Raw genomic sequence first — 20,733 nt, 5'->3', positions numbered from 1 at the left:
CACACTACAAGCATGAACTAAATTTCCCTGTTCTTCTGCAATAATGGTGGATGGGGTGGCATCCTTTGGTTCTCTGTGCCTTCTCATGAGCAAAATGTGCCAATGTTTTAAGTACTTGATAGAGATTCTGCTCATAAACAAAGCTGTCCACAGGTTATTTGCAACCTTTCTGCCCCTGTCTTTGCACATGTAACGGCTTTTCAGTTTTATGCCATGCAAGACAGCTCAACTCTGGCACACCACGTAGGAGGTAGTGTGTTGCCTACTTGCTTTGTTATGTAGACTGTTATGCCCTGAGCAGCAAATCAAATTGTTTCCTATTTATACTTACTGTTTTTAAAAGCAGCACAGGCTCATGGGCAGTGCAAGTCCTCACTCAGTACTGTGAAGATAACATTGCCATCCACTGGGCTGCTGTTTAAGTAAGAGAGTGGATTAATAAAATAGTACGTGTAACTTCTGTTCGTAACGATGACAACAGAGACTGGTGCTTGTTTTTGCGATGAACCCGTGGGCAGAGGATGCTTTGTTCTAGTAAATAACTTGCCTCCCAGGTTGGGGTGCTGTGCTGGTGGGGCTGCCAGCCATGGTGGTCTGGAATTTTGCGTGTGGACAGGCTTGATAAATGGTAGGGCTTTTTCTCCTATGCAGATGCATTTATTTTAGACCACAAAACAAAATACCATATCCAGAGTGAGATTTTTTCAGGCTTTTGGAACTGTGATTCTGGTAAGCTGTGCGTAAGTGAAAAAGTTAAAATGAACAAGTGTCTCATAGTGGAAATATAAACAGCTGGAATATGTGTCAGCCTTCCACCCCCGGGAGTCTGTTGGATTGTTCTCTTTGATTTTACATCTCTGCAGAAATTTATGGTCTTAGCTCCTTTTATTTATGACATTGCAATCCTCGTTCAAGCGATTGATTGAAATACAACGGTGCCAAGCTGCAAGCCTGTATTTTAGAGAGGCTGAAGTTTAGAAAGCAAACCAGCTATGCAAACAGTCGTGTATTGAAAGCTGCACTGGAAACTTATACAGAGGTTGCCCATGTTTCTATATTCCTAAACTACTTCACAGTAAAAAATTATCATGATAAGGATTTATACCTCTTCTCTCTCCCTCCTTTTAAGCTGCCTGGCCTTGCTAAAAACATACTGACTGTTAAATATGCAATCTTACTAGCCCTGCAAGGGCTAACTTTTCTTGTGATGATGCTAAGCCCCTATTTTTCTGGCTCAGATCCAGCAGTGCCGATGATCTATGTTGTTAGTGTACTGTGGGCAGCATCATATATTCTCTTGCAGCTACTTGAGAATGTAACAGTAGTTATTTTCTGGAACTGCAAGTAAGAAATTGGGAGGCTCGTCACTTTTGTCTACCAATGCAGTGATTTTGGTTAAATGTTTAAGCAAAGAGTAACTATTTTTCCTTTTAAATAAGTCAGTGAATTAATTTTCATCATCTTGCTCTAATTCAAAAAAATATCTTGTACTATCTGGAATGTATTCAGAAAAAAAGAATAATTAGAGGCATAGCTCAGACTTGCTGATGCTGAGTGTGCTGCTGCAGCATAATGATGTGTGTGGTGTCCTGGCATTGTGATTTTTGGCTTACTGGTGGATTAAGATGTTGCATGCTAGCCAGACATACCAGAGGCAACTGGAAAAAAAAAAAACCCAACACAAATAAACATTAAAAAAAAAACCAAACTACTGGCATTCGATGATGACAAGATGTTATGGAATGAGGCAAGGTATTTCACTGTATAGCTTTCTGTGCAGCAGGGACATAGTTGCTTTTTTTTTCTTTCCTCCTTAATAGATGTGCAGAAGTAACAGGTTTTGCTGTGTGGCTGTAGTGCACAGGTAGCAGTCCCACAGCACCTGGTTCTTTTGTGATCCTGCAGCTGTGGGATTGGAGGCATGGAACCCAGCTTAGCTCTGGGGTCTTAAAATTTCACTTGAGCAAGTGCTCTCCTAGCTGAGAAAGCATCTCCGTATCAGAGAAGGACCACCAAGTCAGGGTGAAGTTCCTGCTGATCCTCTGCCGAAGGCTGTTGCTGTTATGGCTGAGTTGACAAAAAAATGAATAGGTGCTGATACTTGCAGGGAGCCTGAGATCTTGGCGTAAATTGAGATGACAAGGTTGAATTCGTTAAGATGTCAGACTGCAAGCTGAAGTGGCTGAGGCGCAATCAGGAATTGCCCTCTGCCACTTGTGCCTTGAGGTGGCAGTTTCTGGCAAGGCAGGGAAGGGTTTTAAATGCCACGTGCAGTTTTCATTTGTTGCAGGTTTTAGCAGCAATGCTGCTTCTCCCTAGCAACAAAAATGAGCGTAACAGAAGTACTGAAACTCTTCTTTTCATAAAGCAGCTGTGTGAGGCTGGAAGCAGAAAAGAGCAGTGTTGCGGCATCCAGTGACTCCACCAGCAATCAAAACTTCCCTGTTAGGTTCACTTCTGTACTGAAACTCCACTGGCTGAAGCAAGCTGGAAAACGAAGCTGTCAGTAGCACTGGGCAACGTTACAAAATTGGGGTGCAGGGAGTTGCAGCATGGGCTGACAGGTGTTGAACCAAGCAGGATCCTGTCCCAGGCTATGGGGGCAAGGAGGGTAAGCATGTGGTGAGGTGCGGCTGGGGGCAGAGGCAGAAAGCAGAGGAAGCTGAACGTCACCCTGGTGTAAGAGGGGTTGGAAGGGGAGGAAACCAAATAGGAAGATGCAAGAGGAGGTCGGGAGGATCAGGGGTGTAAGAAGTGGTTTCTCTGCTCAGTCTTAGCTACCTGCTGGCCAGGGGTTTATGTTACTATGGAGTATGTAATGCCTTGATTTTTAGATGTGGGGTTTGTAGACATTTTACTTGATATATTCAGGCACAGGAAGGGTCCCTGTACCCTGCTACTTCACATGGCTATGTTAGAGCAGGTTTAAAAGAGAGAATGTTATTTTAAAATACTTTTAGCTAAGAGAAGATAGCTGCAATTGTTTTGTGTATAACATAGACTATAGTATAATTAAGCTGTTTCTTTAGTGAAAATACAGCTTTTCATGTTAGAAACAGGATAAGTGGTTGTTTAGTTTGCTCTTTACAAGAAGCATCAAGGAGGTATTGAGTGTAATTACTAGAGATTAAGATTTTGTTCGGATGCTAGCTAACACATTAGTTAATGTCTTGTAAATGCAGAGTGGAAAAAGAGCATGTATTGTCTGGTACTTAGATACTTGGGCACTATTGTACCAAATTACTCCTATTGTAAGAGAAGATGGCACTCCTTAAATGTCTCTAGAGCATCCTCTGAGTATTTTGAGCTGAACTAACCAGCATAAAGGCATGCAAAGGCTCAGGCACAGTCAGTGCACAGCACTAAAGGCTGTTCAGCAGGCAGCTGCCTCCAGTTCCTGCTGCATCCTTCTGGCTGAGCCTGTGAAGGGTTACACGGTAACTTCAGAAACCTTCTGTTCTTGCTGAGATGCTCTGGTCCTTCCCTTGCCTGAACCTGGGGACCGGGACCAGTGAAGATCTCTTAGCTCTGCTGTTTCCCTGTCTGCAGAGCCCGTAAATCCCCCCTCTGCCTTCACGACCCAGCTCTGTTGGAGGAAACAAGTTTCAGTGGCACTGGTCAAGCAGCCTTGGAGCCGTTCCTTTTGCGAACGAGGGAGTTGGCCAGTGCTGCTGCTGTGATACTGTCTGGTCCAGTGTCACTCCAGCAAGTAGGTGATGAATATGTCAGTAGGCAGGCTGAGGGCAGGGGCTGGTATCCTGTCACTGCTTTATGTCTCAAAAGTTAGGGTTGCCTTCAGCTTTCAAGCTTCAGAACACGTTTCATCCCAAGCTGTGTAGCCTTTCAGTATTTCCAGTTTGGCTCAGAATGTATTTCTTGCCCATGTGAATGTCCATGGAAATCTAGGGAATTTATGTAAATTAACATCTTGTGTTAGATTGACCAAAACTCCCAGCAATTACAGTACAGGCTGTGTCTGTATGTACAGCTTGGTCCAACGTGCCTGGGCATTTGTGGATTTTCATATGTGTGCTGTGACAGAAGTGATTGCTTCCAGGACAGAGGATGCAATGCTCTCTGTTCCTCTCGTGAAAACTCCTGATTTCCACAAGTTGCCTCGCGCTGGAAGTGTGCAAATGGGCCGCTCCCTTCGCCTTTTGGTCTGCAGGCATTGGGAGTCTGCAAGCTACTGCAGAGTCTACGAAAGGGAGAGGGGGAAGGAGAGTTTGCTGTTGGTCTTATGTTTGCCACTTACATATCTGATTTTCCATTTAAAAGAAAAAAAAGCTCCACAAATCAAAAACTGCTGGAAGCTACTGCATTAGGTTTTTTGATTGTGTGTATTATTTCATTCCATGCATATGTTAAAATGTGTACAGTGAGTCATGAAATCCCAGCTACTAGCAAGCATAAAACTTGCTCAAAATTACATTGAGCATTTTACATTTGTTTCCCCTCCCCTGACTGTCTTTACTACTAATTTCCAACTGTGTCTATGATGCAGTCATTAATTAACTCGTTATAGGTTAAATGAGTAATCTACAAGGCCTTGTTTTAGATCACAGCACTGTTTAATTATAACACTAATTACAGTATGTTTGTTTTAATTTTTTTTATGTAATCTGGAAAATATTTTTTCCCTGTCTTAGATTGTGGGTTTGAAGAGGAAATTCTGTGATGAGATTTAAAAGAACCAGAAAACTTTTTTATGTAGTCATTAATGGAGTATTAACTAAACTCTCTGCAACATTTAAAAGAAACAAAAAAACCCCGACATTATCCTGCGGAGCGCACTGCCATTTTTTATAGGACAGTTTGCTCAAATGGTACAGCTCCTCAGTAGTCCCTTGAAAAGGCTCCAGGTGCTGAGTCATGTGCACGCTCGCGCTGAGCTGCTGCTGGGAGCCAAGAAGGATTGTTGAGAGAGGAATATTAAAATAGTCTGTTTATGACAGCCATTAATACGGCTGGTGCGGAGGGTACAGCCGCCTTTCATGAAAGGTGGCTTTGCAGCAGTGTCTAACAGGGGGCTGCCCTCAGCTGGGGTGTATTTTTGTCTTATTTAGGTGTAACTGGCTTATGTTAGTCTGTAAAGAGTGGCAAGAAATGCTGAGCTCATACATTTTAGGTCAGGAAGGGAGGATTTTATGAATCCTTCTCAAGTGTTTAAGAATGCCTGATTTTATAGATGGTTTAAAAAAAGATAAAATTCCTTTAGTATCATCACCTCTGAAGGGTTAATATTTACCTTCCCTCCCACTGCAGGTAACATGAAGTTCAACCCAGCTGTGAAGTCAGAAAGATACAGGTAGAAAATACCTTTGGAAGAGGACATTGTTTTCCCTCATTTCATGCTTCATTAGCTGCTCTGCCGAACGACCCTTCCGCATTGTTACGGGGTCAGGAGCCTCCCGCCGTGCTGGGGGAGAAGGGACATCTCCTTGTCCATGGACTCTCATCTTCGGACCACCTGCGTTTGGGGTGGAGCACACCCTCCTCCCCTTGGTTCTCCTGGCACTGGCCTTAACTAGTGAAGGAAAATATGGCAGCAATTATGGCACACACAATTAACGAGCTTCTAATCTCCAGCCTTGCGTGTAATTGCTGCTGTCAAATACAATTAGTGTCTGCCCAAGTTCCCTTCCCAGGGGGATGGCCGGGCTGTGGCACAGAGGGAGAGGAGGGGGGATGAGCGTCTGAAACTTTAGCAGAGTTTGTTTTCTTGTTGCCTCCCTAATAATCCCCACTCCTCAAATTGTGTCCAGAAATGTTAATCCAGAGCATTAAGGGGACATGGTGGCCAGCAGAGCAGGCCTTGAGGTCTGCTGTTGGGTTAACTCTGTGAAGCATCTTCTGTAAAACTTGTCACTTGAGACTGTACCAGCTTAATTACAATTCAGTCAGCACACTCCAGGGATTTACTGGTACCTTCACATAAGCCTGACAGGGTTACAGGATGTCTCTTGTCCTGTCATGGCAGCTGAGGCTGGAACTGCTGATCACTTCCCAGGTGTAGTTTGTGGAGCTGGGATGTGGGCCAGGGTTTCTCTTCCCCCTACCAAGCAGACCTCTGTGAACATCCAATGCTTGCAACTCCTCCAGGCTCAATGGGCTCAGGATCCTTGGTTGCACCCCAAAGCCCTGCAGGCGTTCTGCAAGGCCAAGGCCAACCTGAGATACTCTCTCAGTGCCCTGCAGTTGCTCGGGTGTGAGATCCCAATGCATAGCTCTCCTTTAAGTTTTCTCACTTCTCTGTTTCCAAGATGCGTGATGATGAAGAACTTAAGTCGTGACTGTTTAATGCAGTAGCCAGTGTAACTTCGAAGATAAGTATTTTGATGAGGTGAACCTTTTCGCTAATGGCTTTCTCTTTTTCTTAAATATATATTTATGTGAAGCTACTTAAAGGTTTTGAGTGTGGAGAAAAGCCAGCATAAGATGTGAGGGAATTGAGGGATGTGATAGATGTGCTTTGCAACACAGCCATGTGCCTTGCCAAGCAGCTATTACTACTGCTTGTGCTGAGTGTCTAGACATGCAAAACTAGGCAGGCAGAGTTCTCATTTTGCTCTGGATAAAACTGGGGTGTCCTACATTTAAGCCATGCCTAGGATCCTGCTCTTCTTTTAACTCCAAGTTATGTTGGTGGGGTTTTTTAAAGCTTTATCTGAAACTTGTGCTACTCCTGCTGTTTTGTGGTATCTTCGTAGGACTTCTCTGTGCCTTTCTTCCTGTCACATTCATAGTCCTTTGCCCTACTTATAAAATAACTGTGTACCGTTCAATCTGGTTCAGTCCCAGCTAATCACCAATGGTAAGTTCATTTGCATTTCTCTAACGAGTTGTGGCACATGAGTTTGAAGTGAATCATTGGAAGGGCCCTTGGAAGTACCATCTGTTAAATCTGTTGTAGCCTGTTTGGAACAAAGCTTGGGCTCGGAGACGAAAAGTACTAAGTCCCTGTCCTATCTTCAGGGATATAGCAAGAGGTTGGCCCACCAAACGAAGCCCTGACAGGAAACTGCTGCTCTTTCTCTTAGATGATAATTTTCATCCTGCTCTCTAAAAGTGCAAGAGGAAAAATGGATCACGTTGTGATCATGGGAGACTTTTAAGACCGAAATAGGAGGTGAACTCAAAACCCTCACAAAGAAAATGTTTGTCTCTAATTGTTTTTCATTTCCATAATGCTTAGTATGAGAAAACTGTCTTCTTTCTCCTTTATTTTTCAATCATGATTAGACTTTAATGTTGTTAAAGCTTATAAGTGAGTTTGAGCTACTGTCTTGTTGAAGAGAAGATGGAGCTGAAATTGTCAGTGAGGCATTGGACAGGGTTTTTTAATGTGTCTGTCATTATATGTTAACCTCTGAACTGGGACACGATGTCTGGTTTATGGCTGACAACAATTTAAAGGTACACATCTTGACATCGTGGATAAAGGAAGAAGGGGGAGTGGAGAAAAAAATGAATTAATGATGTTAGCAAATATTAGTCCCTGTATTTCCATTTTGTTCAGAAAGTGGTTGTCAGGCTTTGAGGCTGCCTGGAGCAGCATTGTCAGTGACAGCCAGTTGAGATGCAATTCTACCTTGAATCCAGATGGTCTTTTATTGACAAATACAGTGCGCCGAGGCAGGCATGAGGATGCTCTGCTGTCTGTTCCGGGAGCCATGCGGCTTTTCTGCTGGCATTCCTGGTGACATTTGAGAAGGATAGTTCTGGGCTTAGTGGAGTTCCCTGCGCCAGTCCATGAGCACGTCGGGAGTCAGGGGAGTAGAAAATGTCTCTTAATAAGTACGTACGCTGCATACTGAAGCACATATTTACCCGTGATTTATGCTAGCTTTGGTCAACCAGATCCACCTACCAAAGTTAACTGTCAAGAGTAATAGTGACTTTGATACCAGCCTTAATTGTACACAAGCACAAAGGATCAACAGGCAAGAATTAGGGGAAAATACAAGAAATTCCAGTGCCTTTTACGGTATTTCTTACACTTCTTTATCGTCTCTTCCCAGACCTCTTACATGCCACTACCTGTGCTTTGACATTCAAGTGCCATCCTCCAAGGTTTCTTCCTGTGCTGTCACAAATTCCCCTTTATTCCCACTGTTTTTAACTGGCAGTTTGAAAGCAACCGCCTCATGCTCATGGAGCCCACAGTAGTTTTGCCTTCTCTACAGCATCTCTGTTACGTGGTCCTGACTGCAGATAATGCTGCTGTCATCTCTTTTAGGTTCAGGTTGCAAATGATGGCAGCCTGGGATCGTGTTATTTCTTAACTGTCATTAGTTACGTGTGTATCTGCAGCGCTTTTGGATAGCGCTGCCAGCAGTGAAAGAAATTGAGCTGGCTTAATTGAGAGCCACGTAGTTAATTATTAGTGCCTTTTTTAAAGGAGGAGAGCGAGAATGTGCAGTGTCAGTTTTTAATTTCATTGTGGTTTGCAAGCTAATGTGACTTTAAACTCACTGGTCACTATCTGCAAATATGTAGCATTTCCTTCATCTTTCCAGCTCTAAAAGCCCTTTTCTGCTGTAGAAATGTCAAGAGATTCAAGGACAGTGCATTTGCTCATCGCTGATCCATTCAGCCAATATGAGTGACAAATAAAAACACTGATTCCTGTTAGTGTAATAGCTGTGACGTGGTTTGGAAGGAGCAACTGCTTTGTCTCACCTCTTTCATTACCCAGTTTGGTATGTCGCGCTCAGATATTGCGTGTGAGGCCCTGGCAGGCTGGGTAGTGTAGATATTGGAAGCAGGCAGATGAGCTCATGGTATAGGCAGGTTGTCAAGGGTGGCTGGAAAAAAAACCAGCTTGTATCTGATCAAGGCAGAGTTAACACTTCTGGGGAGAAGCATTCCTTGTAGCCTGGATAGATTCCCCTTGGGAAGTCCAGTGATGATGAATGGTGGAGCCACAGTGCTGTCTTTCATGGCTCTGCAGAGTAGAGGGAGACATCAAATCCGGAGAGGGTAGCCAAGACTTTTTCCCTGTACGTTTTTCATAAACTTGTTCTACATATAGAAGACTGTGATGGAATAAGCTTCATTCAACATTCATGAATGGAATATTGAGTTATCTATTTCTGTGTGAAAGAGCTGAGATAAAAGCTATTTGGACAAAGTAACCTGTGTATGGATTAAGAGCTAGAGAAACTTTTGCCTGGGCGTTTTTGGGAAAGCCTTTATCGCTGAGTTTCCCAATGACCTTATGCATACTCAATGTGATTAATCTTTGGTAGGAAAGCATTGGTTGTGCAAAGAAAGTAAACTTAATCCAAGAGACCTTTTTTACAATTTCTGCCTGTAGAAAGATGAAATGTATTTTCTCAAGTGTTGTTTCTGACTTTGGAAAAAAAGCAATAACCGAAACCTGTGGTGAAAAGAGGTGAGAGAATATAGATTAAAATTTTGTGTAGTTTCTGGTACTGGTTGAATGACCACTGTCCCTCAATATCAAAAAAGATGGACTAGTTGTGAGTACAGCTTCATTTTATGGAAATAACTCTTGCATGTACTAGCAGATGATCTGAAATTAATTTTCTTTATAAGTGGTGTGGAAATAATTGATGGACAGTAAGGTTCTCTGCTAAATAATTTTTTAAGAGGGGCATTGCACTGTAAAGACTCTGAAGCCCTTTCCCTTCAGGAAAGGAGAACTTCGTGTCATCTTTTACTCTAAATTAGAGAAAGCCTGCTTGCTATAGAATGCTTTTCAAAGCTAATTACCTTTCCTTTTTTTTCTTTTAAAGTATGTCTGTGATATCTACAAACCCAACTATTATGGCTTTGGGCTGGTACAGGAGAGCCGAAAGGCAGAACTGCTTGGGTCAAACTGGGTAGAGTGTAAATGTATTGTGGGGAAGCAGTAAATTGATTTAAAACAGAAGCAACCTAGGGAGCAGGAAGAGAGACAAATGTAGGCATGTTTTATTTATTAAAAAATCAACATATTTCTGTGTAGAATTCTGATGAGGCAGCAATGCTTTTTGGTGTAATCAGTAATGTATTGCAGCTACTGACAGACTGCTAGAGGTTGGGATGGTTTTCCCTTTGCTTCTGAGTTTATTCACCTAGGGTGTGATAATCTCTTGTCATGGAAAGCCATAGAACTGTCCACTGACAACAGCATGTTGCAATTAATGGGCAGGTTTTATAAGGAATTACTGCTGCGAATTGCAAACCAGTTTGGACTGTTTACCTGAAGACTGAGGTGCTGGATGCCCTAGGAGAGTTAGGGTTTCTGGTGCCCTGCACCCTCTAATAGGGTCAGACTTTCAGACAGCAGGCACGTAGCCCTTTCTGAAAGTCTGGCATCAATGTAAAGTCAGCCAATTGAAGATCCCAAGCTGCAGAATGTTTTTTTTTAAAAGGTAGGCCCGAGGCTCTGTATCGATCAATCATTATTCTAATTGTTCATTTCTATTATGATGGGAATCATTCAGAATCCTAGAGTTCCTGGGAGTAAATCATTTGGAAATGCTGCCCATTATAAAATTTAATTTTAAATCTATATTAAATAGATTTATAAAGGCAAGCTTTGCAATCTAGTAACATAACATTATGCTACCTCACAGAGGCTCGGCTTTCGGGTCCTAAGGGGCTACGGCTGGGAGCACTGCGGAGGCAACGCTCTGGCTTGTGAGCGGGATGCAGAGGCTGCCAAGCCTACCTTTCGGGTGACCCTTCTGGGCAGTGTTCAGAGGAGCATTGATCCGGTTTGCTGAGAGATCCATCCAGCTGTTCTGGATGGAGTAGGGTTGTGGGATACCCTCTGCCATGAAGATGAGGCTTCCAGAGGGCTGATCCCATCTCTGGGGCAGGAGAAGGGGTGAGAGATGGCAGAGGGGTGGCAAAGGCTGGAAGGGGATGGCAGCCAGAATGCTGGACCAATCTTTCTTTTTCTTTCAGATGACAGAGAAGAGGGGAAAGGAAAGCAAGACTGCATTTGGAGGCCCAGTTGTCAGCTCATTGTATCAAGAAGAAACAATCAGGTGATTATCTGTGCTGCACTTCAGTTAAAAACAGCATTTTTCTAATGTCGTTTTGTTAAGCTTTTTTTTTTTAATATTGCAGAAGTGTGGTGGCAACTACAACAGGATAATAAATGACAGGAAAGAACTTTTCAGGTCCATAATCATTTAAATCAATAACTGCCTGTATCATTGCCAGGTAGTAACCTTTCCCTAGCGCAAGATGTGGGGGAAGGGTAAGACTTCCCATTTTTCAGTTGTATGGCTAAAAAAGGTAATATTGGATATTTTTAATAGAAAGCTATTCAGACACTACCTTTTTCAAATAGTTATTCCTTTACCAATACATTCATTAAAGATTGTTCAGTGAAGGTTTAATGTTGGACAATGTTTGCCTTCAGGGAGAGTTTGTACCTTATATCAAATTAATTTTTTTCTAGCTTCTGCAGCTAGCATAGCAGAAATGCATTTACTGAACTAGAATGGCTGCTATTTAAAACCTGTCAAGGTGCAAGTAGTAAGTGACATTAGCTATGGAATAAGGACAGCTGGGTTTTTTTGTTTGGTTGGTTTTTTACTGTTCCAGACTACTAATCATGGGTATAATATTAACTCCAATACCTAAATGATTGCCTGGAAAATCTTTCAGAATACAGCATCGTAATTTTAGTTAAAATGAACAGTCAGGAAAGACTGAATTTCTGAGCAGTGTTTGCTGTCATGTAGCAGTCACCCATCTATGTGTATGTGATCCCATTTGTTTTATTGAATGTCTTGCATCATTTTAGTCCCAGGAAATTAAAAGACAAACACTAATTTCTCTACACACAGCCTCCCAAGCTTTCTGAGAACTTTCCCAAAGTGTTAAACACAGCATTTCTTTGACTTGTCACAAACTAATGAAAAATAAATCTTGAGCAGGCGGCTCCAAACCCATTGCAAGGAGCTCAAGTAGAAATTAATATGGCTGTTCTGTGTAAGCAAATAGGGTGGTGATTTTGTACTCAGCAGCAGTGTGGGCACTTCCTGCAATCTGCAGTCTGCTTTATAGTGAGATGGAACAGTTGGCCAAGAGTAGCCTTCTCCACTTCCCATGGAGAGCCAACACATCTTTAACTTGGACTTTGGACCTTGACCAGAGGTGGTCAGGTATGACCTTGATTTAACACACTGTTTGAGGAATAGCACTTCTGCTAGCCACAAGCTCATTTTTCTTCCCTGTTCTGTCAATGTAGGTCTCAGACAACATTCTTGATCTCATAGTTTGACCTTGTGGTTTAAATTCTGTTCAAGGTCTTCTCCGAGGACTGGAACATATCAGTGTTGGGTGCTAAGTATAAGCTGTGCTTAGTCCTGCAGTGCTTTCAGTCTTGACTATCCCAAATACTGCCTGTACCACTTCTTGGATATGAAATGCCGCACAATATACAGGAAAACAGTTTGCTCTGGTCCTTCTTGTCCTATTTTTGCTTTTATTTCCATGAGAACATGACTTGTGCAGGACTTGAAGATAAGTATAGCTTTGAATACCTTTTCTCCAAACATACCATGAGGAACGTTATGTGCTGTATGTTTTGTATAGCATAGCTGTAGTCCTTACAAAATGATGCTGTAGGCAGGTGTGGGGTCTCTGACACAGCTGGAATAGGATGATTCTGCTGAAAGTGAGTTAAATGAAGCCTCCTATGAAGTCTCCTGACTCTGTTGGCAGAATGGAAACTTGTGTCATCCGTAGGCACAGCTTGGCTTGCAGGTATCAGCATCTTCAGTTGCAAGACAGGAAATGAGCAAGTTTGGGTGTAATCTTACCCACATGCAGGTTGTACAGCTTCAGCTTTCTCAGTGCAGTTGCTCATGTATTACGGCTTTTGTCTCCTGCTCATTCTCTGGCTGGAACAGGGAATAAATGTGTGCAAGTATAGGCACATCTCTAGTGGTGGTAACTAAATAGTAAAAGCATAGCCCTAAATAGCAAAATTGCACTGGTACCAAATCTACAGGCAGTTGAGTCAAAGGATGACTCTAAACATTCAATTTGGCATCCAGGTCTGTCTAGAGCATGGAGTGAATTGGTTTGATAGTAATACCACCGACCTGAGAAGGATGACTTTCCTGAGGCTCAGTAGTTACTAACAAGAACATAAAGTTAGCATTCAGCAATACTTCAGTGCATTTTTAAATAGAGTGTAATCTTAAAAAAAAAATAAGACATTTTCTGTAGAGGAAGAAAATTAAAATATTTAAGGGGAAAGAAAACTTAATAGCTTGAGCCAGTATAAACTTAAACACGTTAATAGTTATGGATAAGTTCTGTGCTGTAAGTTCAGTTGTATGTGTGCTGTGTAAGCTGGCACAGGCAGGGTGCAGGAACAATCGCAAAACTATAGATGAAAAGCAAAGAACAAATTTATCTTAATTACCTCGTCAACCAGGGGATCCCCGAAGCAGCACCTGAGCAGAGGCACACAAGTGGGGATGCAGGCACTGTGGAGCGCAGTCTGTGCTAGAGGATCACTGAACTTGCTGCTTTCACCTGTCTTTCAGGGATTCACACAGGTGTAGTTTACCACTGTGCTTTGATGTTTCCCGCAGCAAGGCAGGAGTCTCAAGCATGTTCAATAGGGTGCCTCTGTGTTTAGATAACATAGGCCTGTGACAGACTCAGATGTTCTAGTTGTCCAACATACAAGGCTAAACAAATATTAGTATGATACATGTGTTTTTTCTGCACCCTAGCTGCAGCATTTCAGCATGTTTGCAATCCTCCTCACCGATCTTGTGTTATTTTCCCATATTCCACTCCCTTGCTCAAGGGATTGCTTCCATTGGGGCTGGCAGAGCGAGAGGTGTCCATTTGGGCTTGCAGGATGTAGGGCAGGGTAATTTACAGAGGCACATAATAAACACCTATAGAAAAAGGCATAATCATATCTCTACGATGATGCTTTGAATCAGGAGTCAGGGAATTAAACAGCTCAGCTAGTCAGGCACAACCAGTAGATTGTTTCACTGGATGCATTAAGTCCTGGAGATGTTGAATGTCGTCTTCTGTGCTGTCAAATTCATCAGTTATGTTGAAGCAACACATGCCTTCAAAATCGAAGGAGCGTTATGGTGTCGAAGAAGGAGATAGTCCACTACCAATCGATTTTGTAATATTCGTTGGCGTACAGCCGTTACCTACTCAGAAAAAAAAATAGCAATGAGGAACATTAATATCAAAAGCACTTAGCATAGTATAATTCTGTAATACAGCTACTGGGGTTGGCATGCCAATGAAACACGTTGTCAAAAGATCTGCAGCTGTTAATCCTCTCTCAATACAAAAGGCAGGTGAGTTACAGTAGAGGCCAACCAAATACAAGTATTTACGTGTTGATCTCATGGAAATGTATCCAGAGCACGTGCCTGTAGTACAAAACTACAAAGCATGATAAGCCAACCTGTGATAATGGAGGAAAACAGGAGTGTCATCTCCTTCCAGTAGCACATACACCATTGCTCCAGCTCCTTCAGCTGTTATCGCTCAGGGTTTGATAACCTGATGTGGGGTAATTGCCTGCACTGATTGAAGAGCTATGGCTTGTGCTTTTTCAGATTGAACATCAATTTGATGTTGGGTTTGTGATGCCAATAACACCATTCCAATGCTATACCCTCTAGATATGGCACAGGTATTTGTCAAAGACCCCTGAAATACAAAACTCGAGAATTTGATATCAATGGAGGATGTAAAATGAGAGGAGACGTTGGGGTACAGAACCACATGGCACTCTCAAGGATTATTATATGAATCTTCACATCTAGACTAATAGGTCATGGTCCTGCCATGCAATCCATTGGTGTAAACAATTCCATTTCTCCTATAGTTAATATTTTGGGAGAGATACCATCTAGAAGAATTTCAGTCATCACCATGTTTTGTACTGGAGGTGTTTGTAATATGATCATAAGGTGTTTGATTATGAATATTCTGCTGTTTAACAAAAAAGACTTGCTTTAGTAAGATGTGAACTCCAATGTTGTAAAGTTTTAGTGTTGGTTAGCTCTTTTTAATTTTCCTTCAACATCCCGTTCATGCTTTCAATCAAGCCATTAGGTTGGAGATGGTAGGCAATGTGGAATATCCAATATGTCCTTAGCCCTTGAGCCCAATCTTGGACACTGTCTACTACATTGTGTTCCATGCTTAGATACCAGCAGTATTGTGACTGCTGGTATAATCAAGGGTCTTAGTGAGGCAGGCGCTCCTCTCAAAAGCTGCATTTGGATACTTCTTATTCCTGCAGCCCTGTCTGGATTTGGTGCATGAGCTGTTGCTGTTACCAAAACCTTCCCAGGCACAGCAGAGTAAGATAGGCAGCACAGCAAGCAGTGAAGGCAAAAAGCAGATGCTAACGAGCACTAGACTCTAACATGCAGTAAGGCAAGCAAGCCCCATGGCAAGCGGCAGAAGCCTGCCAATTAATAGCTAAGGAGCAGTAACGATTATAAATTTCATTAGCACATTCTAGTCAAATCTATTATCTCGAACCCTTCATGCCCCCCATTGGGCACCAAAAAGGACCGAGGGTTTAACTCTGACCAGCAACTAAGCAGCACACAGCCAGTTTCACTGCTTCCCCTGCCCATTTGTTAGCAATACTCTATCCCCATTCTACAGTACCTTGCAACCCATGGCACCGCTCTGCTTGAGTAGGGAGTACTTCTTGCGTGGTTGTCTTTGCATTTTGTAAAGTTCTGGCTTCCTTTTCCAGTTCACTCGTTTTACTCCATGATGCAACAGCTTCACAGTGGAGAACTCTAAAACCAGTAGCTAGCAAACATCCCAATCTCTCCACTAACTTGTGAGAAGAATCCGATGCCACTTTTTGTGGCAACTTGCACGTAACCATTTCGATTGTCTGGGGTGTAACTGCTGCCTCGTCATCTATTTCAGGCCATGTGTCCAGCAGAGCCAATATAGCCAGGAAAGTGGCCGCAGGGGTGCAGCGCTTGGAACTGGGCCATCCCAGAATATGGAGAGTCACCATCGTAGCCTCCCTGGTCCCCCAACTTTTTTGCCAGCCATGGTGCGCTTGTTCCTGGATCCCGCCAGCTATGCCAAATGTGTGAGCTGGCACAGGCAGGATGCAGAAACAACCACAAAACCATGGATGAAATGCGAACAGTAAATTTATTTTTGTTACCTCGTCAACCAGGAGATCCCTGAAGCAGCACCCAGGCAGAGGCGCACGAGTGGGACGCAGGCACTGTGGAGCTCAGTCCATGCTAGAGGATCACTGAAGCAGCTGTTTTCACCTGTCTTTCAAGAATTCACGCGGGTGTAGTTTACCACTGTGCTTTGTTTCCCCCAGCAAGGCAGGAGTCTCAAGCATGTTCAGTAGGCTGCCTCTGAGTCTATCACAGACCTGTGTTATCTAAAATCAGGTGTTCTACTTGTCCCATGCACAAGGTTAAACAACAATCAATATGATATGTGTTTTTCTGCACCTCAGCTGCAAGTCACTTCAGCATGTTTACGATCCTCCTCACCAATCTTGTGTTATTTTCCCACATGTATGCTACCTCAAAACCACAATCCGAGAAAAGAAACTTTGATGCAGACTGTTTTATTAACTCGGTTATCTATGGTGGGCCTACTGAAGCTTTACAACAAGCTTTCAAAAACTGGAATAGAAATCAAACCACTTTAGTCTGTCTCCAGGGCTGTTGATAGGCTAAATATTTTCTAGTTATAGGATCATATTAAGGAAGCATAGAAGAAGCAAGAAAACCCTTAGTTTGTATAGTAGAAACTAAAACTCGAGTCCTCTTGAGCCCTGTGTTCTGATGGACTGGTAAAAGCAATTTCTCAGCAGGCATTACTCTGCCAAACCTAGCCCACCATAAGCCCTTTAGGATTCCGCTGATGCAAAGGCAGGAAAAGGCTTTCTGATTTATCTGGAGCCCAACATCGTCACAACCTCGCCTTGCACCGGGCAATAGACAAGAATGCAAGTGCAGAGTTTTAAGGTTTACCCAAGCAGGTTCACTTGTTTTATTCTTACCAGAAGCTTTTGAACAGTTTATCAAACTATTAACCTCCTCCGAGCTGCCGCAGTGGAATAGGAAGGTGAGAGGTCTTGGTTTAAATAGTGTAAACCACTAGTTTACCAGCAGCAGTAAATTACCAAGCAAAGCAGCAATGCCATTCAAACTGAGTGTCTAAATTTATGCATAAATAATGCTTACGTTCCTTTTGTGGAATGAATTGCTTGGGTTTTAGGGTGCAGACCTGTAAATGTTGGACAAAGTGGAGTTACCATACCCTACTCTAAAGTCAGGTGGATCAGAAGTAGGAGGAGCTGGGATGGTGCCAGGGCTGATTTTGCCTTATCACTAATTATCTCAAATGTTTCTGCTTTGAGAACAAGATAGAAAAATGGTCAGTCTGGCTCACAGAATTACATTGCACTGATTCCAAATAAATTCAAGACCATCCATAGAAACAAGTTACACTGATCTAATTAAATCAATTTAGAAAGAGATTCGGTTAAATCAGTGCAATTTGTGTGTTCATAGATCAATCCTCAAATCAGGAGAAGGTCTCTTGAGCTAATGAGGCATAGCAGTTATTTACTTTGGGGTGCTGGGCACTGGTCATCAATTAGGAGTCATTAATAAACCCTGGCAATAAAGAGCTCAAGTACCCCCAGTGACTAATGGGGAGCAATTGCAGAATATATTAGCATAGTGCTCTGCCTCTGTGTTTCTCTGCAAATCACTTATCTCACTTTGGGCATTACATAAAAATAATGCGTGCTGGTGACTGATGATGGGACTTGGAGGTTCCCCTGGAAGAAAGGATTTAGAAATTATCTGTGGTTTCAGGCTGAGTATGGTGGTGGGGTTTTTTACTGCTGCATAAAGCTTTATGTCTCTTTTCTGGTCTTATTGCCAGAACAAAAGCAGTGGTAGTTGAGCTCTTTCCTGATCAAATAGCTATAATTACAGTTTCACAAACCTGGGAAATGAGCAGTGAGATGACGTTGACTGATGTGTCACCAACATAAATCTAATCTGAGACAAAAACTGAGGGAGATGCCAAAAATACTGTAGCATTGGAAATTCAACTTTCAAGTTATTTTTTAATATTTTTTAAAGTGGGGGCAAGGGAGAGGCAGTTTCTAAGTGTTTCCAGCAAACCAAAGCATTGACTTGGCAGGTGGAGGATGCAAAATTATGTTGCCAAGTATCTGTATCCCTTTCCACTTCCACTGGAGGAGCCCTCCTTTGCTCTGCTGTGGGCTGCTTCCATGCAGCCTCGGTGTGCCAGGACAGGAATGACATCTGCCGGTCAGCATGGAGGCCTCCATGAGCTGTGCTTTACGTTTCTGCTATCCTGAGGGATGCTGGAGAAGCCCTTTTCCACCCTTTCCCTTAATGCTTGGGAGTGACCCCAGTCGTGAGTGGGGCTCTGTTTAGGATCGGGGTGCAGAGCGGGCACCCCTCGTATTTGTGAGCCCGCTTCATGCCATGTAATCTATCAGAATTGTATTAATCCTGCTAACGCAGTCGCCATCTGGCCCCGCTGCCGGGCCGGCTCGAGCGAGTCCCCATGATGGATGGCCTCAGGAATTGATTAGTTGTTGTGCGAGACAAATGAACTGTTTTGGCAGAAAATACCAGAGGTCGCTGCGTGTGGTCAGGCACAAAGGCTGTTGAATTTTAAAGAGCTGCTTCCAGCATCCACTGCAAGGATACCACTTCGGAGCGGCAACAGCTTTTGAGACAAGCCTGGCACTCTGGAGCGCAGTTGGGATTTTGTTCTCTCCTTCTAGCCCTGCTTTTGGGAACACCGGAGCTGGAAACGAGCACAAAGCTGCAGAGATGTGGGAGCCGGCATCCTTGTCATGTTGGGAATTAGGGGCTCATGCTGTTGTTGTGCGTGCATTTGGGTGGCTGCGCCGCAGATGTCTGTCGCTCTCACAAATGCTGGGCTGTGCAATCCCTGCGGAAGAGCTTTCCCGGTTGTGCAGAGCCCAAGCAGCCCGCAGCGCGCTCAGCCATGGCGTGTCTCAAACAAAACACCTGCGGGTCCAGGCAGCTGGGGTTTAGGATTTTTTTTTCAGGTCAGTGTTATTTAGAAATGGATGCTCTTCTGGTGATGTTTAGCAGGCAAGTCCCTGACTTCAAGATGATTGCCAAGTTTATTGCTTTGCCCTCCTTTTTATTGTCCACCGAGCACTGACCCTTGGGGCTTTGCTTTGTTGTGCAAAGGGGCGGCTCGGCTCAGGCCTGTCTTCCCTTTGGGAGAGCGCATCCTTCAGCAGCAGCTCCTGTTGGGGATTTTCACAGCCGCCTCCCCTCCCGTGCTGCCGCTAATCTACCAAAGTGCGTGTGGCGGCGTGGCAAAGCGTGGGGAATTGGATGACACATGTCTCGCTACGTCCTGGCTGCTCTCAGAGGACGGCACACGAGTGTGCCGGCAAGTGGGCAACACTTCCCCCGGGACGGCCTGCCGGCTCAAAATAAACTTGAGTTATGGATTTATTCAGCTTGTAAAACCTCAGCTGGCATAAATAATTGAGAAAGCAAAGGTTTGTCTGTGCTGCATACCTCAGGGACCCTCTCCTGCCTCCCTCCCTCCCACCACCCTTTCTTATGAAAATGATCCCAGTTGCACTGATAGATAATAACAACACCAAGCAATTAAAAGCTATGGGTGGCTGGAGAGAGGAGAAAAGGTTCAGTTAATGAGCTTTTCCTCTTCCTGTGCCCAGGAGAGCCTGAGAAGTGACGAGGCGATTAAAGCGAAGAGATAATTATAGATTATGTGAAAATGGGTCCCTTGCGGGGTGAGGGCCTTGACATAAACAGTAAGTGTTGCGAGTGTCTCTCGGCTCCCGGTGCGCTGCTTGCTCCGCTCCGCCGCACTCCCGCTCGCTCGGCAGCGCTGTGCCAAGCAGGCGGGCGAAGCCACCTGTTAGCGGCACCCGCAGCAGGTCTGCTGGGATGTGGCTTGGACCAGCCCCGGGAAAAGGGGAGAGGACACCCAAAGTAGCACCCGATCACAGCCCTCTGCCCAGAGCTTTGTGCTGGAGGTAACCTGCGAGGGGGGAGGATGGGGACGCGGCAAACCTGGAGGATGCTCTCTGCATGAGGGTAGAATATCTGAATCTCAAGTCTCCTCTGTGCCCTTTTTTGTGGCAGTTTTGGTGGCTGTTTAGAAAGCAAGGAGGTTTACAGCATTCCAAGTGAGAAGGAAGTGAAGCCTCATGAACCAGCAGCAGACCTTTTCCGTGAGCTGTTTAAAAACTGTTAGCTCAACACATGTGTTTTGGACAGCTTATGAAGAAGGCTTGTGAAGCCTTCCAAGCTTGGGGAGGCATGGCTTGGTTTAAGTTCTTCCACATCCTCTTACTCAGGGATGGAAAAAGCTGCCCACGTCTTACCTGCAGGCAACAGATGTGCTTCAGCTCAACGTTAAATCAGAGTTAGCATCTCTTACTGGGGATAGTGGAGAGCAGACTAAAATAGCTTTGAAGGTTGAACATGTGTCAGCAAGGGAGAAGAGAAACCCTTCTGGCCATCCTCAGGAAATAGATGTAAAACGCATTCACTGCCTTTACTGACAATCAAATGGTCGCTGGCTTGAAGACTCCTTTTTAGCTCAACAAAAAGAGACGGTGCTTGTCTATCACACATCTGACATGGAAACAAAATTGCATCTGAGTCTTCCTTTTAGCTACAGGTTTTTAATAACTGT

General features: G+C 43.8%; 1 protein-coding gene across 3 annotated transcripts in view; it reads left to right on the top strand.

The window, feature by feature from the left end:
- Positions 1 to 20,733, top strand: part of ACBD6 (acyl-CoA binding domain containing 6) — an 88,057-nt gene that overhangs the window by 14,604 nt on the left and 52,720 nt on the right. For all 3 annotated transcript variants that reach the window (XR_015259284.1, XM_086754106.1, XM_086754107.1), the window contains exon 4: positions 10,921 to 11,003. Coding sequence is in view for 2 of the 3 variants with exons in the window: in XM_086754106.1 (XP_086610232.1) it covers positions 10,921 to 11,003 (83 nt within the window). In the remaining variant the exon portion in view is untranslated. The remainder of the gene's footprint in view (positions 1 to 10,920; positions 11,004 to 20,733) is intronic.

The sequence above is a fragment of the Chlamydotis macqueenii genome, chromosome 8, assembly GCF_036417535.1.
Source record: "Chlamydotis macqueenii isolate bChlMac1 chromosome 8, bChlMac1.mat, whole genome shotgun sequence".
Classification (NCBI taxonomy): Eukaryota; Metazoa; Chordata; class Aves; order Otidiformes; family Otididae; genus Chlamydotis; species Chlamydotis macqueenii.
Note: the sequence above shows the minus strand (reverse complement) of the source record. Positions and strands in the feature narration are given on the sequence as shown.